General features: G+C 40.6%; 2 protein-coding genes across 6 annotated transcripts in view; both read left to right on the top strand.

The window, feature by feature from the left end:
- The first annotated feature begins 1949 nt into the window (after positions 1-1949).
- unm_hu7912 (un-named hu7912) lies at positions 1950-9548 on the top strand. The gene is made up of 2 exons (XM_071482380.1): positions 1950-2189; positions 4894-9548. Exon 2 carries the CDS (start codon positions 4946-4948, stop codon positions 8156-8158), a length of 3213 nt encoding a protein of 1070 aa, XP_071338481.1. The 5' UTR covers positions 1950-2189; positions 4894-4945; the 3' UTR covers positions 8159-9548.
- A 2252-nt stretch (positions 9549-11800) lies between these two features.
- Positions 11801-17121, top strand: part of gapvd1 (GTPase activating protein and VPS9 domains 1) — a 29566-nt gene continuing 24245 nt past the window's right edge. For 4 of the 5 annotated variants that reach the window (XM_071482378.1, XM_071482377.1, XM_071482375.1 and 1 more), the window contains exon 1: positions 11802-11970. The gene's annotated coding sequence lies outside the window, so the exon portion shown is untranslated. Of the gene's footprint in view, positions 11971-17121 lie in introns of all 5 variants that reach the window. The other variant, XM_071482379.1, reaches the window with a different exon arrangement.

Below are 17121 nucleotides of genomic sequence, written 5' to 3'. Positions count from 1 at the left end.
TATTTTTGGGCTGGACTTTGCAAGCAACGGGGCCTAGCTTTGAGTGTGTATCCCCACATCTCTTATGCAATTTCCTCCAATGGGAACACAGAAATCAGAAATAAAGTTTGTAGAGAGTCATTTAATCTCACATAGAGTAAATTAGAGACAGCTGGACAACTGAAGGTTGTTTACTGTGCCAGCATGAGTGGGGAACAGTGTAGGAACAAAGCAGAATGGCCAGATTCTTCCTTATGGCTCATTATGGCTGACATGTCCGAGCAGCATGAACGCTTGTTTTTGAGGCAGAGTGAGGTTGTGTTCAGCTTTAATGTTGTCACTTTGTGGTGGTATAAGTCTGATTGATCCCCGTCAGGGGGACCTTTAATCAACAGAGAGCCATCGATTTCCTCTCCACTGAGCCTACGAGGTGCCGAAGACACCTGCTAGCAGCCAGCTGACAGACACTTATGCCTGCTAACCAACAGCTGACACAAACTGATGCCAATGCACTGTGCTGGAGAGGGTGAGTCACACATGCTCAGATAGATCCCACACTCAAGGATGCTGGATGCCGCACAATGTGAGATCCACTGTACCATCATTCTGAATCATATCTAACACACGTGGTATGTCACAGATGGAGTCTCGGTTAGCTGTGGTGTTTTGTAACCAGGATGCAGACAGGAAAAGTACCATAGATGAAAAACAGGTCTCCATCTACTGTGCTCAAGCATTGGAACGCTCTCTCTCTTGCAACGAAATGAGCTCCGTCAAAGCTAAGTATCATTGTGATCTTCAGCCTGATCAGCACAGTTCGTCTGTAGTGATTTCTATCTGCTGTGAGGGTGCTACAGTAAGCAGTTTTCCTGCGGCAGTCACATGCTCTGGGCTGGGGCTCACAGCCAGCTGTCCCCATCATCAATTCAGACGATGCAGAAGGCTGTGGCGAGGTGAGACTTTGGGCCAGATGTGTGTTGCACAGAGCAGGCTAGGAAAGGCAAAATGTAACTGATTTGAACCAAAATGACAAACATCAAAGATGATTGTTGTATCAAGGAAATGCATGTGTACAAGTTCTCAAAGCAGATTTTTATCTAAAGAGACTCCAGTTTATGATCAGAGGAGCAACAAGTTTTGATACTCAGTCCATCAAAAAAGCTGCAACCATCAGTCGATTGATTGATGAGTCGATCAATAGAAATTTAAACACAACTGTCTTTATAATCAAATAAGATTAGTTTTTCAAGCAAAAGAAAAAAAAAGTCAAGCAGGTTCAAGCCTCTCAGTGCGATGATGTGATGCTTTTCTTTTTCATACATGATAGTAGATTGAATGTCTTTGGGTTTTGGTCTGTTGGTTGAGGAAAACAAGTCATTTGAACATGTCACCTCAGGCTGTGGGCAATTATAACCTGCATTTTCCACAATGGTTTCATAGACCAAACTAAATATATTCATTAATTGAGAAAAATAGAGTAAGTGACACATAAATCGGTTATGAAAATAATCCATCTATCCCTGTACTTCCTCCACAATTAAATAAAAAATGACAGTATATTGGCACAAGACTGATTTTAGTCATCACCGTGTCTAATGCATGTCCAAAGGTGTAGGAGGAACGCCAGCAGTGACTAGTCAAGTGTAGGAGAGGCCCAGTCCTGCATGCAGTCTTTTAAATGTGTCTGCAGACCTTCTAAAAATGTCACTGTCAGATCTGCTTTGCCTCCCGATGGAGAGAAGCTGATTACAAAGCACCTTACGCTGCAGGATGACCAAAGAGCCAGCACTTCTCCCGGAAACGCCATGCGGTCGTCTCCACATTCAGAGACGAACAGAGAGACCGCATTGCCGCTCCGACTTAACACCCACCCAACACAGCATCCTCCACCCCCCCCCCCCCTCCTCATAAAAACACGCACAACCACGCCTCCAGAGACACGCGCACAAGCGCAGGCTCAGACACACCTCCTCCTCGCCATCCACCCCCCACACACACACACACACACACACACAGAGAGAGAGAGAGAGAGGGGAGCGAGTGTGAGAGCATCTCTGGGTGAAACAGACAACATGTAAAGCAGCATGAAGGGCGACTGCTCGGCTCCGGGAGGCTCACAGCAGGTGCGGCAGGGCTGAGGCTGCAGCTCACGGAGAGCAGGCGGCTGCTTCACCATGTCCCCCGCGTCCGATCGGCTCGCTGGCGAGACGGTAAGGCCCCTCATTCGCTCCCGAAATCGCTCCATTTCCAAACTTAGCCGAACTCATTCTCCGTAGCTTTTGTGCGGTGCTCTGTCCTGATTTGAACCCGCTGTTTTGTTTTTTTTTTGTTTTTTTCTTTCTTTCTCCGCAAATGATGTCACTCCGGGCTCAAAGGCGTTAGGTCAGCCACTAAGGATGGAGGGCCGTCCGTGCCGCAGCACCAAAATAAAACACGGGGTGCCGAAGTGCGCTGGAGCAAGTGCTCGGTAACGCTTCCAGGCTGAATGCGCCTCGGCATGGCCCCGTGGGGAGGCTTCGGGCGAATCTGCATCACATTTGTTATTGTCTGGAAATCCTTGCAAACGGGTGGAAAACAGTCTCCGAAGTTGTTTATAGCTGCGAACAAGCGTGAGCCCCATCAGTGGGCTGTTAGGGCGCAGGGAGATGCAGCCTTCGGCTTCACGAACAGGCTGTTACAGCGATTCATACTGACTGTGAGTTCATTTTGTCAGACTCAGATTTTGCTCGCAGTGTGCAACTCGAGGAGTGCTTCATGGTTTCTTTGCTGTGTGCTGTAGCCATGGAGACAGTATGTGGCATGTGGTTTTATACTAGAAAGTCTAGTCTCTCTATGGAGGAACAGCCTCAGACCATGAAGACGAATAGAGGGAGGAATGCACCCTTTAGTTAGTCTGAGCATCCTGTCCTCAAATTCTATAACAACAAATCTGCTCTAATCTTTGATCAGAGTGACTTGTGTGGAGGAAAAGCCTTAATATTTCTACAGTGACTTTAAGTGTCACTGGGGTGGTCAGTGGTAATGTGATGGTGACCTTCCTGTAGACCTAGCCTACATAATTAATTCTGATATTTTATTCATCTCTGATAGCATTTAAATAGTGTAGCATTCCTTCCATAGTAGCTTTGCAGTGCTATTTTTCAGTACCCTTTCAAAGCCATTAAAAATATCTCCTTTAACATTATTTGATACAGCTTGGTGAGGAGCTCATAGCTATTGTTCATCTATGAATGTATTAAAGGTGGGCCGCTGTGAACTACTCAGGGAATGTTCAACCTTTACATCCTGCACTTAATCAGGCCTGTATTTTATACGGTGTAATACAATGAAGTCTCATCAAGGCCATTGTTATCTTACTGATACCTCACTTCATTCATTTAAACCTAGAGAGATAGGAAGTAAGAAGGATATAACTTTTGTGACATTTAGGGGCATATAGCTTGAACATGATTTCCACGTTTATCACCTTTAGGATACATTGCTTTCTGCTATATTGGCATATATATTTATTAAATGACACAGAGTTAGTCCCAGGCTGTATTCATGTTATAATGACATCCAAACATCAACTAGACAGTGACCAGCAGTGATAGAACAGCTGATAATTGCATAGTATGTAACTTCAGTTTTCAGAGGCTTTCAAAAACTTGATCTTAAACTACAATGTATTTCTTTCCTACATTGTTACACAATTGTTAATTGTTATTGTAATTGGACAATATTCATGCAAGGAAAAGCTGAGTATAAAAGTGATTATCATGAATTTGAGTGATCCATCAAAACAGTCACTTTTTAAATGCAACAAATAATATTAATACTAATATTAATACTATAGCTGTTTATGAAAAGCAGCAAAATACACACACAGGCAAGCAGTGAATAATAACAGTGCAGGTTTGTCTGTCGAGAGTGGTCGTGTGTGAACAGACGTGATACTGAGGTGTGTTGTGGAGACATGACAGGGAGATGGCTGGTCAGGCCTCTCTCATCACGATGAACAGATGGTAACTCAGGGTTAGCTCATGGGTGAGTGCCAACAAGAAAGCCCATGTATGTGACACATAAAAATCCATTGTTGAAATTAGCATTTTGTCTGTGATGTTCTTTGCAGAACTAAAAAAAAAATATTTTGGACATTCTTAATGCAGAGTTTGAGAGCAGTTGTCTATATATTATTTATTGATAAGGTGTGAATAATTCAGAGTAGAAAACCAAAATGCTTTGTTGCACTGCATTGGTTGGTGGTTGCCTGATTTGGTAACTGAACACATGGTGCAGTAATGCAATATAATTACTTTAATGACATTTTCATCATAAATCACAAATAGTTGAAAATAGCTTTAATTTTACTGCCTTCCATCATGTTTAATGATTAATCTTTCAAGTAAGTTTATACATAAAGTTACAAATAAATGATAACAGCATTTTGGTGTATTATCGTGTACATTCATTTCTCCATTTCTTAAGGAAGGAAACTTAAGGAAGCAGTGCAGACTATACTAATGTGAACAGCTCATTTTAAACATACAGTGTCCCCGTCTAATTAAAGCTCATGTCTTACCTGTTATTGTACTTTGATTACATGCACACTGCCACCTCAAATATGCCCATTTAACTCAAGATTTAAAAATAATGACTGGTTGTCAAGTTGCTCAGATACAATGTTGTGTTGGGGCGGTTGGCATAAAATCTTCTATTAACCTGGTTAGTAAATGAACACCTACATCTGTTAAACTTATTTCAACCCAATCATCTTTACAGGAATCAGACCAAAACGGCTGTTGTATGAATTTGCTTGGATAAATATAAATTAAATGTACTAAAATGATTTCAACATATAAGATTTTTTTTTCACAAACTAAGCAATTATTAACTGGTGCCATTCAATTGTATTTGTTTTATGTCTTTCCACAGGCTGTGTTGATCTTGAATCACACCGTATGGAGAGCACTGAAGTTCCTTTAAGATGACACGGACGCATCCGCCTGATATACTGGCATCGACTCTGTATCGGGACATTACTCTAAATCCCATCACTGATCATTCAATTTCTCTTCACTCCTCCCGGCAATGTGACTTGAAAATGATTGAAAAACCAGAAATCATCAACAAAAGACACTGCCGTAGCTTTGACTTCATTGAGTCGCTGGATGACCCACAGTCCTTCTCATCATCAATGGAGTACCCTTACAAGAGGGCTGAACATGAGACATTAAACAAAGATCTAATGTGGAATGGATTAGATCAACAGGGGCATCTTCGCTTTTCATCTCCTGATCTGTTCAACACCAGGCAGTTCCAGCAGCACACCAGCCAAGACAAAACCAGCCATCTTACATGGTCGGATTCTAAAAAGAGAACAAGATCTAAAAGTGCCCCAAGAATTAAGGCCACCCTCACTCCTGTGCCCATCTCAGTGTCTCCTCCAGGAGCCAGGAAGGGGAGAGATGCACCTCAGGCTGCATCAGATACCCTAAGGACTTCTGAAACACATAGAGAATCCTACTCCTCAAACAGGGCTTTTTTGAATGAGGTGCATCCTATCAAACTGCAGCCTCATTCTCCCCTCTATGTGTCAGACTGTTTTGAGGAGGATAAACCAGATAAACCAGCCATAACCCCCCATGTCAGGTGCCGTGTGGACATTAAACCAGATGCTGCTGTACTGCAGCACACATCTAGGCAGGTTCCCAATGTACGGACTGAGCATCTTTGGCAGAGATACTCTCAGGCCAGTAGCAGCAGAGGCTTGTATGTACCACGGCAGATTGTCTCCTCACCAACGCCCACTCCAAGCGAATGCTACAGTGGAGATTTTAGACAAGGATACCACTATACCACCAGCATGTCTCCCATCTCTTACCAGCATCTAGACATGCACAGAATGCTGTCACCAACGGCACCATATCTGAGTCAAGAACAAAGAGCTTACTCAAATCCCAACATACCAACCAAGTTTTTCTATACAGAGGATCCCGTTCGGTATCCAGTCCATCCGTATTCTAGAGCATACTTTCAGGATGATCGGTCCAGTTTAACCAGCCACGGTAGTACATTGACTAGTCAATATGATCCAAGGACTCGATGGGTACACACCCTTCCTGTCAGGTCCTATTATACAGACCACCTGTCCAACAGAGAGCCAGCACACTCTGTATATAGTAGGCCTTACTCCACAAGTGAGGCAGGATCATACTTTTCTCAGACTCCATTGTCTAGACCTTACTATGGAGAGGACAACCGATTCAATCCATACCATATGAGTAGCTCAAGGTTGTTTTACTCCAAACCGTTCAGCTCTCCTGAAGAGCAGTACTTTCCATCAAGGCCATACCATACAGAGGGTCGTCGACGCCCTCGAATGTCCCAGGCCTTTTCAGATGACTGGTATCGCTCAAGTATATCTGGGTACTCTAACCAGTCTTCTCAGCACACACCACCAACAGTAAGGCAAGACTCCAGTATACCCCCGTGGTTTACTAGCAGCTGTGTGGAGACCAGCAGACTGGGAGCAGAGGTCAAAAACCACTCCAAGTCTTGGGACAATATTCTATATCCACGGAATGACAGAGAGCAATCAGTGCCTCGTGGACGAAGCTATGAAAACCTGTTTTACCAAGCAAGGCATGGAGCGTCCTCTGATGTTACATCTCAACCTGTTATTCTTAACCTCTCAAGTTCGCCAAGGCGCTATGCTGCACTGTCACTCTCTGAAAACTCCTTAGAGAGGGGCTCAAGCAATCCGTGGAGGAATACCAAGAGTGGGCACTGGTTTGTAACACCTGAGATCACCATAACAGACAATGACATATGTGCAGCCAACAGTAAGCGGCGTGATGTGCACTCTGTCAGCTGGGATACACGGGAAGGTGAAAAGACACCATCTCCAAGAGTAATGCATCAGAAGCAGCCATCCACCACAGCGGACATAACCAAAGACAGGAAACACAACAACTTCTCCCTCCAGCAGAGTCTGGAGCAACTGGATGAACTCTTGGCCGATTTGGTCGTTGATTACAAACCACCAACTAGCAGAAAGTCAAGTGAAGACCTTTTGGACCAACTAAAACAACTAATTACTGAAGACGATGACAAAGACAGAGGATCTTCTGGACTTGAAAACTTAGGATGTCTGAACACACAGCTCCTGTCTTCCAAATCCAGCCCTGACACAATCAAAGACCCTGATAGTGGGTGTGATGCTTTACAAAGGAGTGCAGAAGAATGTTCTCCAGACCACAGCACAGATGAAGACGACACTATGGTGTGTGCTAACAAGAAGTGCAAACGGATTGAGAGCATGTTCAACGCCTGCTTGTACTTCAAATCATGTCACAGTTGCTACACCTTTTACTGCTCACGAAACTGCCGCAGGGATGACTGGGAGACCCATAAAGAGACATGTCTATACGGTCGTGTCAGCAGCGTGTGTCGACACACTCTTAAGTTCTGCAGAGAGAATTCAGAGATCCATAAAGCCTTCTCTCGTGTTGCTAAAGCTGGGTATCTCTCCAGAGGGAGAGGAGTTCTCTTTCTGGGTTTTGCTAATCCAGAGACAGCTGACAACTTTCTGCAAGTTGGGCTTGAGAGCCTCCTCATGTCTCCCACATACTTATCTCTCAGAGAGCTGGATGGCTTCAAGGACAACCTAGGTGAATACTGCAAGGAACTGCAGCAGGCAGGTAATGAGTATGACCCAAATGAATGTTTCCTTCTGAATGTATCCATAGCTGTTGGTGAACTAGTGCCTAATAGACCTTCACCAAGGGTCCAAGCACCAACAGTTCGAAAATATGCAAAGGTGTCCTTGGCCTCCTCCAGCCCTGACAAAAAGGTCCACAAGAAGGATAATGAAATGGAAACGCTCATCCTCACTCCGCCTCCAGGCACACCGGACATTGACAAGGAGGGGGAGGAGGGAAGAAAGGCCAGAGAGGTGTGCTTTGTCAATATCCAGCGTGAGCTCAGGACCAGGGGAGTCTTCCTTCGTCACGAGTATCCCAAAATCTATAATCAGCTGTGTGAGTTTGTGGAGAGCAACAAAAGGTTCACTCCTACTACCATTTACCCAATAGATAAGAGAACAGGGAAACAGTTTATGTGCATGATCATGGCTGCATCTGAGCCAAGAACACTGGACTGGGTGGGTACGCCTCATCTCTTGGATGATATTATATAGCATAGCACTAAATAGTAATGATAATGATGTCAGTACACTACATGTACATACTGTAAATACATGGTGTGATTTAGAAAGTTGAACACTGATATGGAAATATGTGTGTACATATATGAACAGTCTCCCTTTCTGTCCTTCTCTTTCTCTTATTTCTCTTTGTTGCCATGCACACACACACACACACACACATAGACACATGCACAGTACGGTACAGTACAGTATATAGACGCACACACTTCTAAAAGTTGCCCTATGATGTTTTTGGCTTGTTTTGATCCTGTTGCACTCAGAAGAGTTAATAGCCTGCATGTAGACTAGGCACAAACCCAGTTATCCAGGTGTTTAAGATGTGAACATGTATGATCTGTGCAGTTTATGCAGCCAATGTATGAAGCACACAATATTTATGAAGTACACATCTCATTGCCTCCATATTATAGTAGGCACAGCCAGGTCTCATGTTGTCACCCAGTTTTGATTTCTCCACCAAATGTTATATTAAAATTTATATTATACCTTGTTACGGTGGTTGTAATATTACAACTGTTTATTAGTACTTAAGTATTATTTCCTAAGTATAGTGTAGTTGTGTGGGTATTTTATTAATTAAATTAAATTAGTTATCGTTTGATAGAGAAAGAAGTACAATCAAACCACCTATTTGTTTTTCCACTTCATTTAGAAGTTTTGTTGGAAGTTATTTCATCTCGTGATAAGACTTGATGTCATCCTCGTATAAATTGCTTTGTTTGAAAGTGGCCTTCAGTCGAAAAAAAAAAATGCATTTGACACAAAGCAATGTATAGGTTTAGCTATTTCTAAAGGCTTGACAGCTCTTGACTTAGGTTGTTTGAACTACCATTGTAAATGAACAATTATTTTGCTCAAAGCATGTTATTTATATTCAGGTATTTTAATATTGATATTGCTTATAATTAAATTTATTATGTTAATGAGATACAATTTGATGCATAGAAATGTAAGAGGTATATTATATATATTGAATATTAGATCATTTGAACATCACGACCTTGAGACCTTATTGTAACTAATACCACAGTATGTTCTTAAACAATATGCAATAAAAGAGCAACCTTAACATCTATATTGTAAAACCCTATTTTATTATTAATATTGAATTCCTTGGAGCCAAGAGCTGCAAAGACTTTGTTTGCACTAAAACATAAATTATAAAATAAGAATGTTCCTAACATAGCTGCATCACTCAACCCTGTTATGATGATATGCCTGCTTCCATTGCCATTGCTGACTAATCTAAGGTTGCTCTTTTACTTGATTATATATTTCTTTGTGCAAGACCTTCCACAACTTTCTATTTTGTGATGTTTATAACCTATATATAAATATATAATAAATGGAATTTAACGAGTGACCTTGTGGCTTTGCATTTCTCCACCAGAGTTCTCCTTACCAAGTATTTCAACAGAAGGCTAAAATGATACAGGTCGCATCAATGGCATAGACATACACACTGATCAACATGTCAGTCACCTGTCCTTTTCTCTCTTCAGCTGGGATGTTTAAGATTTCACACTGCGTTTTGTGATGCACATGCAGGATTATTTAAACAAGAAAAATGAGAAAAATCAGTCCCATCCCTTAAAAAGAAGAGAGACTATGTAAATTACACAAGAGTTCAGAATTGCTATTTATTTAGCTTTGTATTGTGTGCAAAATGTGTATTACAACACATACCAGTAGGTTGAAATTGATTGACCAAGTGCCATTATTTTGATGCTCCTTTCTTGAGCAGCCTCTCTCAATGTCGATTTTGACTGTGTCAGTATTGATACAAACATTTGATTTATGATACCTGTTTACAGTCATCATCTTTAACGCTAAATACCGGTTTAAGATTAGGACATGTGGGATAATGTTTGGAGCACAGTGTTATAGTTTGAGCTTTTAGTATGCCAACCAGCGTTTGAACCAACAACGTGTGAATTTCCATGGGCAAATCTGCTTTGATGAAGATATGCTGTTTGTCAATATTAGTTGCTGCTTAATAAAAGGTTGAACTGTAACCAAGTGCTCCAAACCTCATCCCTCCAAGTCTTGTCTCACAGTCCTCTCAGATGAGACACTGTTTCGAGTTTCACATCGGATGATATATACAGATCCCGTCATCCTTTTTATTCTATGAATGTGCCACATATATTGATATACAGTATATAGATACATATTTGATTGATGCTACTGTGTTGCTCACACAGGAACGTGGTGTTTCTTCATTCTTTTATGTTATTAGACCACCACCTAGTGGAATAATGTATGTATTACTTCCACTTAAAAAGTTAAGTCATACAATATAATATCCCCTTTATCTGCATTCTGCTGTCTTTATTGAAAAACGTTCCTTTCAAAATATCCAAATGGAAAAGCTGATGACTTTTTGCTTACCTGTGTCACTGTATCAGTGTATTATTGCACTGCTGTGTCAGGGGATGAGGTACACACACACACACACACACACACACTCAGACACACACACACACACAAAACAACAAATGCTGTAAAAGAGAGTGCACTTCAAGGTAGGTCAGTTCAAAAGTTTGTTCCAAACTTATCAATTATCAATTGACAAGCCTGTGTCTTTTAATTACTTGTAAATGTATAAATCATCATGATTTATGTCAGACTGTGGCATTTAGGGATGTTTGTAGTATTTATGCATTTGCTGAAACTTTGAACAGCTTGAATATATTCCTGAAAAGATCTAATTTTGGCACTCTGCAGCAGCGAAATCCAGCAGACTTTCAGTGTGTGGCCATATTGTGAAATCAAGTCAAGCCACAAACACACTAACACACACACACACGCACACACACACACACACACACACATACAATAAAACAGGATGAAATCACAAATCTTATAGCATTATAACAAATTAGATTACCATCAGATGATGAGCTATTGAGCCAGTGTCATGGGATACAGTCTCTGCTCTGCTTAGTCTCAAATGCATTCATTTTATTGTTTTGACAGGTCTCAGTGGTTGGCATTAACTCTCAGTTCTCAATATCACTGTGAGAAGCCATGCAATGAGGTACAATTTTGACCAGCATATTCATGCATATTTAAGGGATTTCTTTTTACAAATCAAAGAAAATAAAGTAAAACATTAAACCAGTTCTGCAAAATTTCTGTGTCACACAAGGTCCATGACACATTTGCACTCGATAAACACGATAGTTACAGTATTTGGAATCAAAATTCTCAGTAAGTATCGATTGATAATTTGGAAAGAATATGAAGAAGTACATGCTGCTTTATAACCATCAAGGCAAATTTTTGTTTCAACAGGTGTATGCAGCAATTTTCTTTAAACACAGACAGGAGTTACCATAAGAACTTGAACTGATTAGATCAATAGAGATATTTTGATATTCAATAATATTTTTTTTTTGTAAGTGATAATGAGTACATGATTGAGAGATATCAACCAGTAGTAGTAACTGTGTGAACCCAAATTCTCAAAAGATTGGGCTATAATGTGTAGTTTTCCATTTAAAATAGCAGAAGAAACTCTAAATTGTAATACACAAATATGTGTACAATATAGGCCTGTTTTCTATATTGCTGTGATGTCCCCCTTTAACTAAGCTTCACGCATGCGTGTTGCGCAGGTCTCCTCGTGATGACAGCAAATGACAGCAGTGTTCTCTCTCCTGCAGAAGCCACAGAGTGAGACGGCTAACCGCCAACAAACAACCCCTTTGACCGAGAAATCCTTGGATCGGCTTTGTTTGGAGAAACTGGGGACAGACAACACACATTAATTACGTTCGGTAAGTTGCCGAATTTACGTTAGCATGTTTTCTCGATCACATTTAGCCACTCAGGAGCTTCCAGCCCAAAGCTAAGCTAACGTAGCTAACTAGCTTATCATTAGCTTGGCTTGCTTGGCGAGCAAACGGCAGCCGAGTGTAGCTTGGTTAAGGTTAGCAGGCTGGTGCTAGTTTGGTCCAGTTCACCAGTTTGCGGTTTGTGCACGAATCAGTTCAAACACAAGTCCTTATTGACTGGTACAGCTGAATGTCTTGTGTCCGTTCCCTTGATAGCCCTTAGCTGACCCAACGTTAGCTACATGGTGTATTTGATATGATTCCCAGCTCGTCTTAGCCACTTCAGTCGAGCAACCAAGCGGTAACAGACATTAACTTAACCTCTCTCTTCTCAGTTCTGTCGGTTGCCGAGCTAAATCTCAGTTGGCTCTTCCACCAGCCCAGACGAACCAAACGTTAGCAGCACATGAAACTGTTTCAGCTTTTTGTAATGTGTCCCCACCCCACCCACTGAGTCGGTGAAAGGAATGTCTGAAGTTTTAGCTTAATAACATAAGCATTCAGACCTAGTGTTTGTAAGGCCGTGAGATAAGATAACACACTTTCATTTAACATTACAAATGTTTAAACACCGGATATTACTGGTAACAGAAGTCATTATCTCCCCCATTTTGTCCAATATTTATTAGTAATTGGTCGTAGGCAAAAATAAGTCATTGTAAAATGTAAGGCTTTGCGGCTTTTTTCTGTTAAATGTCACCATGAATTGAATAATACCTATTTTTACTGTTAGTCAAACAAATGAAACTAGTCAAAGACCTAATGGCTCAGTAAACTTAAATTTTAAAAGATAAAAAATACAAATAAGGATTAATTACAAACCAAATATACAGCCACTAACTGTCATCTGTGCACCTCAAAAGGAGTAACACTCCCACTCCCCTAGTGTGTAGCCAAATGCTGACACATTACATTCATGTGTAATCGCCTCATACATTATAGCTTCATGGTCAGTTTCAGTAACTTTCCCTTTTTTTGAATGATTAAGTGTTAATCAGCCCAGATTCAGTATCAGTCAAAGGGACTTAATTCCTCTCTAGCAATGACTGTGCTGCTGGGAAATTAGGTCTCTTTATGGTTTGCAATTGGAATTCCCAGACTCATTCATTTCTTAGAAGTGGGTACATGTTTTTGTGTCAGACTACATGGTACTGAACGTTTTACAGATAATTGACAACAAATGACAACATCCATAGATCCACAGATTGCCATATTTTTCAAACATGGCAATCTATTCCATCTATGTCCCTTCCTTCCTGATGGGTTTATATATGTTAAAAACACTGCTTTCTTCGCTCCTGTCCTTAAACTCTTTAGTGTTTCTGAGTGTCAACAATCGCTGAAGTAGATGGGCACAAATTTGTGCAAGTATATTGAACTGTAGAGCTTGTGGTGTGTGTGTGTGTGTGTGTGTGTATATCTGTGCATGTGTTTGCTTCACTTTGCATTGACAGTTGCCGTAGAACATTAGGATTTTGTTATGGGTGACTTTGTGGCTTTGGCATTACATACTATTAATCTGATGTCAGTTTCCTTAAAGCCACCTCGGTCAAAACATGGTTCAGCCCACATTGGTGGGTTCTTCAGAAGGCTGGAAGGCTAGGCTCAACTTGCGCCTTCTCCTCAAATCAAATGGTCCAGTTCAACAGACACCAAAACTGGTATTTCCAGAGTAAAAAAAAAACTCTTAAATTACCACCAGGAAATTTCCCTCAAGACAGCAGATAAAGTGTCAGTGCCTGTGTGAAACTGGGTTAAGTTCCATGTGAATGGTAAATACTGTTTATCCCTAAACCTTCAAATAACACCCAGTGATTAACTACATATCCATGTTGATGTATCCATGTTGTAATTCCACCTTAAACACTGTTTTCTTGGAACAAAGTGGAGGAGCATTTGAAATGGGACAGGTCTTATCTGCCCTTCATGTTGTATTGAGTCGAAAAACATAGTTTTAGGAAGATCCAGCCACTGAATTGGTACACAGCTTGTGTGTGTGTGTGTTTTTTTTTTTTTGCCACCACTACAGCTTCTTGTGTGAAAGACAGTGGACATTCTGGTCGAGCATTCCTTGGGGCAGTGGTGGCCTTAAGGCTACCGACAGGCTTATGGCCAGAATGTTGCTTCTTCAGTACCCAGACTGGTAGGAGGCATCTGGATGGGAAAGTAAGAGAGTAGTGCTCCTTCACACACCCCCACACACCCACACCCACTGACCAACAGCCCTGCGAATCCAACCAAGCTGTCACTGCCAGCTTTCATTTCTTGACAGTTTTCAATAATTGTTTTTACGGAAATGGTATGGTCATTACTCCAAAACGTATTAATGTCAGGTACATCGCCCTAGTAGTAGGAAAGGTCACTCATACACCTCATATATGTAGTACATGCACAGTGTTAGCGTGCTGTGCAGTGTAAGAAATGATCTAGAAGGGAAGCGTGAAGAGGATGTTGGCTCAGAACCATGAATACCCTTAGTAGAAAGTGAAATCCTTTGAATATCTATAAAAAGCACTTTGTTCCATTGGTTGGCGTGTGTGCTCGTGTGTGTGTGACAGAGATCATGTAGTGGGAGGAGTGGGCTGTGTTCTAAACTCCTTTACTCTCATGCTGTGATGTTTACCTACATTTCTTTTATAAAGTAGTGTTATTTTGTGCTTCGCATTTAAAAATAATTTTGAACTTTTAAACTACTTCATTAGATAACTTAAGTGGGACTTGCCCTGGCATTTCAAATCCTCTCTTTGCCCTGCTGCTAGTCTCCTGTGCTGCCTTGTTGTTATATTAATGACACTCACACAGTTGCTATGGTTGAACGATTGGTCCTCATGTTTACAGTATTCAGTGGCTGTTCTGCCACAACTGCGATCATTCTCACACAAATCTAAAGATTCTGCCTCACTTCATGCTGTCTGTTGTTTTGTTTCGCTTCTGCATTGGAGTTCCTCAGTGCTCTCCATGACTGACTCACCAGGTAGCTCTATGTAGTGGCTTGTATTGGAGCTGACGGGTACAGGACATCATGGCAAATGGCAGCTAACCTCTCTGCTAGCCACTTAATAGCCTAGTTGCTTTTTCACTTCCTTTCCAAGTATGTGAGGAATGTGCTTATTCAAGAACATGAGTGGAAGTGCACCAAGAGTGCAGTTGTCAGCCAATTACCTGTCAGTTCATTCAGATGTAAAATGGAAACAAAAGAAACCACAGACATTTTTTATTTGCCTTTATTATATTTCATCCAGATCGATTACTCTAGAAAGGTCCAAAATGTAGATCAACAACATCTGTCTTTTAGATAAAAGATTCAAAATGAACCGGGTAGTTTAATTGTGATAATTTTTCATTAATAGTTTCTGTGAATTTTAATTTTTACTGTTTCTAAACTGAGTCTTTGTTGGTTTTATTAGCCTTCTATGGTAGTAAAAATCAGGTCATCACCACGCACTTCATACGCTCATCACCTTTAGAGCAGATCCACAAATTCCTGGACTCGGTTACAGCTAATAATTATTTTGCTAACACTTTATCTTAGCATTTATAGACACAATATAAACAATTAATCAGACTCTTCCTCTGAATATGTATTTTGTATTATTACAGCTGTGATTTAGTACATTGTAATGTCTGTTTATCACCATCTACATTATAGTGTGTTAAAAGCATTCATCAAATGTTTATATACAGAGTATAAATTCTAAATAAGGTTATTTAAAGTAAAATGTTGCCATTATTTCCATGATCAAGTCAGCTGTTGATTTTCTTTGTGAGTTTTTAGTCTTTAAAATGTTTAAAAGAGTCAAAGTAAACAGAGTAATAAAATAATTATGTTTATAAAAATGTGAAATGATGAAAACCATCTTGAGATAGTTTTGTTATTTTTTTCAGTGAATGACCGCAGTAGATGGCAGTCACAGTTCTCATGCGATAAGGAGCAGCTGCACCTTATGAAGAATTTCTTGTGAACACTTTATGCATTTTCTTCTCATACCACGAAGTGACGCACTAAATGTGGCTGATTTTGACTTATATTTGACTGAAATAAGTTTTTAAACTTGACCTGTTTTTTCTTTTGACAAAAATGATGACAATCTATTACTGTAATCAGAATTGGAGGACAAAATCACTGTTTATTCTTGGTTTGCCAAGGGAATTCAATGTAGAGCCTTGTGTAAATCTGCATAACTAATTTGATTTGTCAGGCATATCAACTCTAACGCTGTGGTTGTCTGTTAGCTTGCGAACAATGACACTACCTTGTAGTCATTCCTACTCTGAGGTAGTTCTCTCCAGTCTAGTCTCATTCTCCTCCCAGAGCCCTAACTCCACAGTTAAATCTGTGTTTGCTATGTTAGCTACCAGCTACAAAGAGGCTTTTGTGCAAACCATTCACCAAGAAATCACTCAAATTTCATGCACTCAGCTTGGATTGTATGTCTTGGCTGTGTGTATCTGGAAAAGCAAGAGTGATTTGCATATTCTGCTGTGTAGCGTCTTCTGGAGCTTGTGAAAAAGCCTGCTTTTGCTATAGTTGTTGCACCAGTGTTTGCAACACACTGAATGCAAATGATCACTTCCCTTGCATGACAAGAGTATCATGTGTGAGCTAGTGTTCAGCCAGACCTTTACAGAAAAGGGAACCATTTCCTGTTTTTCCTTTGAATAATACTTTACATTACAGACAGTAATGATGTAGTAAAGCAAGTTGGAGTGAGTTTGTTTGGTAAGTTACATGGTTGACAGTCCAAAAGTCTCATGCCAGAAAGTAACCATGACCTACCCAAGAAAAATGCACTTTTTCCTCTTCGATTTGGGGTGCCTGCAGAAAAATCATTGCAGTTCAGTGTATTGAAACTTAAATGGGAACTCCAGATATATATTATTCACTTCTATAAAATGAGGCGATTTATGGGAGACAGATTAATAAAAAAGGTTAAATTTGAAGCATCACATTTTGTGACGTTTTGGCCTTTGTATCTCCAGAAACACTGAATCCTATATTTCCCATAATGCAACCAATAGCATCATTTCATTAGACCTTACCTGCCTGGTAAATAGCCACCTCTTTCTGACTCAATGTTCTGCTATAAATCTGTT

The sequence above is a fragment of the Trachinotus anak genome, unplaced genomic scaffold, assembly GCF_046630095.1.
Source record: "Trachinotus anak isolate AG129_WGS33_773 ecotype Australia unplaced genomic scaffold, CSIRO_AGI_Tana_v1 ptg000008l, whole genome shotgun sequence".
In the NCBI taxonomy this organism is placed as follows: domain Eukaryota; kingdom Metazoa; phylum Chordata; class Actinopteri; order Carangiformes; family Carangidae; genus Trachinotus; species Trachinotus anak.
The sequence above is the reverse complement of the archived record's forward strand: the minus strand, read 5'-3'. Positions and strand labels throughout refer to the sequence as shown.